At 43.0% G+C, this 6,019-nt stretch overlaps 1 protein-coding gene across 3 annotated transcripts; it reads left to right on the top strand.

The window, feature by feature from the left end:
* Positions 1-1,399: 1,399 nt before the first annotated feature.
* LOC147423674 (vacuolar histidine transporter YPQ3-like) lies at positions 1,400-5,783 on the top strand. 3 transcript variants are annotated; one of them, XM_086502156.1, is made up of 12 exons: positions 1,403-1,825; positions 2,537-2,579; positions 2,658-2,684; positions 2,762-2,887; positions 2,975-3,084; positions 3,745-3,949; positions 4,074-4,199; positions 4,307-4,423; positions 4,519-4,539; positions 4,751-4,809; positions 5,139-5,229; positions 5,433-5,783. In XM_086502156.1, exons 1-12 carry the CDS (start codon positions 1,587-1,589, stop codon positions 5,517-5,519), a joined length of 1,251 nt encoding a protein of 416 aa, XP_086358282.1. In that variant the 5' UTR covers positions 1,403-1,586; the 3' UTR covers positions 5,520-5,783. The 3 variants fall into 3 exon arrangements, with proteins under 3 accessions (XP_086358283.1, XP_086358284.1, XP_086358282.1); XM_086502157.1 differs by lacking the exon at positions 2,658-2,684 and having other exon boundaries at positions 1,400-1,825; XM_086502158.1 differs by lacking the exon at positions 4,751-4,809 and having other exon boundaries at positions 1,401-1,825.
* The last annotated feature ends 236 nt before the right edge of the window (positions 5,784-6,019 follow it).

Genomic DNA, 6,019 nt, shown 5'->3' with positions numbered 1-6,019 from the left:
TCCATACAACCACACTCCGACCCTATCAAATACACTCGTTTGGAGCACAAAAGAAAAAGAGGCTTACTCATTAAGTTTTAAGCCATATGTAGATTTTACACCTTGTTCATATCGATTTGATCGCCCAAGTTGGGCTCACCCCAACACTACAAGCTTTGATTTCCACCTAGTGTGACCCCTATCATATATCACTTTTCTTAGCCTATCTTGATGCACCACATTGGCATACATAATGGGTTTAGTGCTTTCACCTAATGTGCTCTAAATGTTACTGCTCTCCCCTAGCATGAGAAGGGAGCTACGACCATGTTTGAAGCTTTGAAATGTTCGTACAGAGCAACACCCTGTGCTTTAGAGGTTACGACCATGCCATTGGCATGGGTAAGGCTTGGAGCGCAATGTCCCCCCGCCCCCCTCCCCCCTCCCCCCCCCCCCCCCCCCCCCCCCCCCCCAAAAAAAAAAAACAAAACAAAAAAAGGAAGGTCAATCAGAGCGCGAGGACAAGAAGGGTCTGAACGGAAGAAAGAGTGAGCTCACACCCATAAGGGGAAACTCTGCATGAGAAGTAAAGGTGAAGCATACGGCACCTCGAGATCCCTGCTCACCCAAACCTTCTAGACCACATTATAACTCAAGTTCTTTGAAAGTAGTTTTACGGATGATTGCTAAGGGGCTAAAATGTGCATTAAAGACTAAAAAAAGTTGTTTTGACCATGCGACTTGCATAGTCTCTTGCCCATACCCAGCGAAAGGGTGCGTATATACAAAGGGATTTCCCTGCAGGCCCCGGAGCTGAAAAGCATTAAGGTGGAAGCCGTAGGTAGCTCTTCCCGCACATGTGAGAGAGTTTTGCTATAGTGATTTATCCTTCAACTCCAAAATTAGATACCGCTGCGTTCAACTACATGCGAGAACCTACTTTCAAGGATCTAGATGCTGCGGAAGAATTCTCAAGCCACATCAACGAAAATTGCCGGAGCGGCTAATTTTCTTAAGCATGTGCGCACCCTTTGAGTATGTACAATGCTTCAATGTGGAAACTTTTTTGCCCAATTTTAGACTCTAGGGGTGCTCTAGCTCACTCTAGGTAGCCGCTAGGTCACAACTATCCAAAAACCTGTTCCATTGTGAGGGATTTTACAAGCTCCGAGTGGGACGGGGCTCTAATTAGAAGACCAAAAAATGGACAAAAGAAAAAGGAATCAAAGGGCAAGAAGGCCGGACAGGATGCCACGTTGCAAGAGCTGGAATGTTCCCATTAAGAGACACAAAGAGAGAGCACACATGCACCGATTGCAACTCCAGATTCCATTCATGCGCAGCCTTGCGTGTTTGCGCGCGCGCACGCACAGCACGCCTAAAAAATATAGAGCGAGACTCGGCGCAGCGACGGGCAAATTGCACGTAAGCTTGAGAGAGAGAGAGAAGGAGGGCTGAGCTGGAGAGAATATATATAGGCGCGGCCGCGAGAGAGACAGAGAGAGCATTTTCAATGACATGATTCTTTCCTATCTCCAGCAAGATCAAACAACAGACAGACAGAGAGAGAGAGAGAGAGAGAGAGAGAGAGAGAGAGAGAGAGAGAGATGGTTCTGGGTACCGCGCAGACTGCAAGCTGCAGAGGAAGACAAGGGCACTGCGTGGAGTGGGTGAGAAGGTACCTCAAGGATTGCATCTGCAACACGCGAGATGCTATCTCCTTTGGCGTTGGCCTGGCGAGTGTCTTCTGCTGGGGCGTTGCGGAGGTGCCCCAAATCATCACCAACTTCCGCGAAGGCTCCACTGAGGGCATCTCCCTCATCTTCCTTATGACTTGGGTCATCGGGTAAGAAGATTTAGAAATTTTCTCGTGTAGGAAAACGGAGTCTTTTCTAGTGTTTTTCATACAATGAATAACATCATGAGCTTCTGCTCGAGAGGCACCGCATACCTAGCTAGGTACGATTGGGGGCACAAGGAAATATTAAAACATTTAGTAAAGCATGCTCTACCTGTTTGTAAAATCCATTTGTGTCCATGGGTAAATTCAGCCTTATTGGAAATGTAGAATATATAATTTATGTAAGTTATAGGCCTTTGATTTATGGGCCCTTTGAAAATTCATCTGATTGATTAATATCACTTCCAAAATCTGTGTTTTCAATATGATCCAGACTTCTTCAGTAAATAGCACTTTACTTTGCTCTTCTTTTTGTAGCATTAATCTGATGCTTCACATCAGCTAGTTTTATGGGATTGTGTCCGCACGCCTACACCCGCATATCGCACGGTTTGAACCATAGCGGCCGTGCTTGAAGCCCCTCACCCTAAGCCAACTCCCCTTGACAGCGCTTTTACTTCGCTCCTAACTGGATAGTTAAATGGGCCGATCACTATTGCCCATTCTTTGCTCATATTACTCTTCGGCGTACCTGATTACACATATATGCAAATCAAGCCCTGCATAATCTATTCATGATTGCACATGTATGCTATGCAATAATGACTTGTTTTAAATTTTTCCATGCAACTTGATACACATATTCTTGCTTTTCAGCGACGGGTTTAACCTTGTGGGATGCTACCTCGAGCCTTCGACTGTGAGTATTTATGGCAATATAGTCACCAAAATTTACACTGTTGAATACTATCTAAACTGTACAATTAATATGTTGCAGCTTCCCACACAATTTTACATGGCCTTGGTATACGCCTACGCGGTAAAATTGAAAGCTTGTCAAGTATTGCAATGCTTTGCTTATGATCTCACATGCTTATGCAGCTTTACACAATTACCACTCTCATTCTTGTGGGGCAAGTAGTCTACTATCAACACTATTTGAAGTGGCGGAAAGGCCAACGTATGGTTACACCGACGCCACCGATGAAGCCAGAAGCTGTCGATGAGGTAACATCTTCTTGCTATTGGATTGGTTATAATGATATGTTTTAATGAATGTCTCTGATATTAATATAGCATTGTATTGCTTCTCAGACTAAGGCTGAGCTTCCTAAGCCGACTCAGCCAGTTCCAGCGCAGCAAATGGCCAGTCAGCCCATAGCTTATAGTCCAAGCTCAGCTCCCGTCCGAGAGCTGTACTACACGTAAGCGACGTAATAATGAATGTGAAATTTCATGTCTTACCTTGATTAGCTTGCTCTTGGTGAACTGCATGTTTTTATATGTTGTGGATGCCACATATATGATTAAGTGACCTCGTGATGTTATGTCGGCCTGGGGGATTCACCCCAAAAGTTTAACTGTATCACATGAGTATAATAGAGGGGTATGTCCGATGAGGACGAGTTACAAAAATACATGTATAAGAAGGGTTTTTCCATTCAATATAGAAAAAAGAAACGCTTTTTAGGAAAGAGAGGTTAATTTATCCATAATTAGATTATGTATGTGGTGTTTTTTTCGGACACCCTTGAATTCGACATATGTAGAATTTTTCTGATAGGTGAAGCCCCCAGATGTTTATGTACTATGAGCTCACTCTAGTGTGCTATTTTAGATTACCATGTCGAGTTATATTATTATGCCCCGGTGATTACACAAGATGTGTCACAAATGAAACCTAGTGGCCATGTTGACAATTGGTTGGACGTACATAGCTGAGGCGCCCATATTGAAATTTAATGTCTATGACATCTTTGCATGTATGTATATTGCGGGCTGATCATGATGGTTATACATGAAGGCGCCCGAGGCATGTTTCTGAGATGTTCTTGCTTTTTTCTTTGGAATTGTATTTTATGTAGATCAGCACGGTCTCTAGCAAGTAGCCACACACCAACAGCCGGGTCGTATCTTGCAGCTGGTTCTCGAGGCTCTGGCGGTCAAGGCACCTATCATTCACTTCTTCAGCACAAGTCGGAACCTATTCCTATAAGCATCGATACAGCCCGTTCGGCGCCGGCACCCACAATGGTTACTAGTGGCTCTCCTCATAGTATACTTAGAGCAGTGAGTTCATCATTACCCACTTCCCTCAAAACGTTTGCTTATACGTCACAGTTTCAAATGGTAGCTGGTGCCGAGCGGCCAATGTGCATACATATCTTCATGCTAAGATAGGTCTTTTTCATAGGTTGTGTCAGTGGGCATTTGTGTTGGCGGCCTCAATATTGGCCGAGGCTTCATGCAGTCGAGGAATCACAATGGAGTACTTTCATCCGGTCATGCCAGAGTTTTTTCTGAAAGGAAATTATTGCAAGTAAAATTTTTAAACGTTCTTTTTAAGGTTAGTTTATAGTTGATTGCTGGCTTTATAATCAAATGATGCTTCGTTGTGTGTTTGCATGTCGTCATTCGCACCCCTAGCTTGTCGGTAATACGCTTCACCAAGAAAGTGAGATGGGAGAAAGTGTGGGCATGTGGTTGGGCTGGATGATGGCAGCCATTTATATGGGAGGCAGGCTTCCTCAAATATATCTCAATGTAAAGACTCTCTAATCATTAATATATTGTACACATGTATTGTGATTTTAGAGAGATTAATTGACTCCACTTTGATGTGCTTCGATGCTTGCCAGATAAAACGCGGATCTGTAGAGGTAAATTTTCTTTATTCCAGTTGAATACTTTCAAATATGGATTCTGTATTCACGTCCGCCGCTATCGCCAGTACCAGGGTTGCCTTTTCTGTATTTTAGCTCTAGTGGGGTTCATTACAACTAAACCCCCAATATCACGAAATGGGCTTTTGCATTCTGTTATGGCTGATTGATTTTGAGTACTCTAATCTGTAGTCTGATATATATTCAGGGCCTGAACCCGCTTATGTTTATGTTTGCTTTGCTTGGAAATGTGACATACGTGGGAAGGTTTGTTCTCTCTCTCTCTCACACACACAAGAAGATTTAGTTTCAGTGTTTTTCATACAATACATAACGTCATGAGCTTCTGTTCAGGAGGCACTGCATACCTACCTAGGTACGATTGGGGGCAGGGGTCCACCGGCCCCCCCACCGGGCTGGCGGTCCCCTACCCCCAATCGTACCTAGCTAGGTATGCCGTGCCTCCCTCACAAAAGCTCATGATGTTGAGGTAAGTCAATGTGGGAATTATTGTGAAAATCTGTCCCAAACTTCTTCTCTCTCTCTCTCTCTCTCTCTCTCTCTCTCTCTCTCTAACCATATGATGTTCTTTGCAGCATCTTGATAAGGTCGACGGAGTGGCAAAGAATCAAGTCCAACATGCCATGGCTGGTCGATGCAGGAGTGTGTGTGGCTCTTGATTTCTTAGTATCCTTTTAAAAGTACATGGTGCTTTGTTTACAGGTGCTTTTTCTCCCTTTAAAGGCTTTCAAATTGTGCAAATTTAGATGTACGTATAGGCTTGAAATTGGATAGGATGCGAACACGTGTTCCAGCCCTACGCGTCCATCTTAGGGTTTTGGGTTTTGGGTTTGGCTTTTAATTAAGGTTTTCCTTAAACTAACTCACAGATATTGTATCAATTTATTTACTATTGTGCGCGAAGAAAACCACCTCTGAAGGATGATACCGGAGGAGATTACAAGTCTCTTGCGTGATTAGCAACTTCAAAATGATGACCACGATTGTTGAGGTGGCATTTATCCTCAAGACTTTTGACTTGGAAGATGACTCTACACAGGTTTTTTTCTTTTTTGTACGAATTTAAAAGTTTCCTACACGCTTCAGAGCGTCATTTATATGGACCTTGCTAAGATATGCACGTTATTTCATACGATAACACTTATGGGGAAGTGTTCTTGTATTTGTTTTATGTGAAGGCCCTCTTTTCCGGTCCCAATGTTAAAAAAAAACTTAGATTTTCTGTAATGTCGCCTACAAATTTTGAGAGCTACCTCTAAATTTGAAATGTAGTGAATTCACTTCTAAAATCTCTTAAATGTAAATCTCTTAAATGTAGGTTTTTAAGTTTGGGGAAAGGTTTATTTAGAGCACCACCTTTGACATTGTTGGGAAGCCATCCAAGTTACATGGCCAATTCACACTGTCTCATACCAAATATGTTAATTTTGACAAAGGAGAATTAGATCAAATAACT

The sequence above is a fragment of the Adiantum capillus-veneris genome, chromosome 26, assembly GCF_014529385.1.
Source record: "Adiantum capillus-veneris isolate H3 chromosome 26, ASM1452938v2, whole genome shotgun sequence".
Taxonomy (NCBI): Eukaryota; Viridiplantae; Streptophyta; class Polypodiopsida; order Polypodiales; family Pteridaceae; genus Adiantum; species Adiantum capillus-veneris.
Note: the sequence above shows the minus strand (reverse complement) of the source record. Positions and strands in the feature narration are given on the sequence as shown.

Excerpts from the sequence above, each read along its gene's own strand:
- LOC147423674 (XM_086502156.1), top strand. The coding sequence starts at position 1,587 with ATGGTTCTGGGTACCGCGCAGACTGCAAGCTGCAGAGGAAGACAAGGG. Across the intron at positions 1,826-2,536 it reads CTTATGACTTGGGTCATCGG|CGACGGGTTTAACCTTGTGG; the intron begins GTAAGAAGATTT and ends CTTGCTTTTCAG. Across the intron at positions 5,230-5,432 it reads GTGTGGCTCTTGATTTCTTA|ATATTGTATCAATTTATTTA; the intron begins GTATCCTTTTAA and ends ACTAACTCACAG.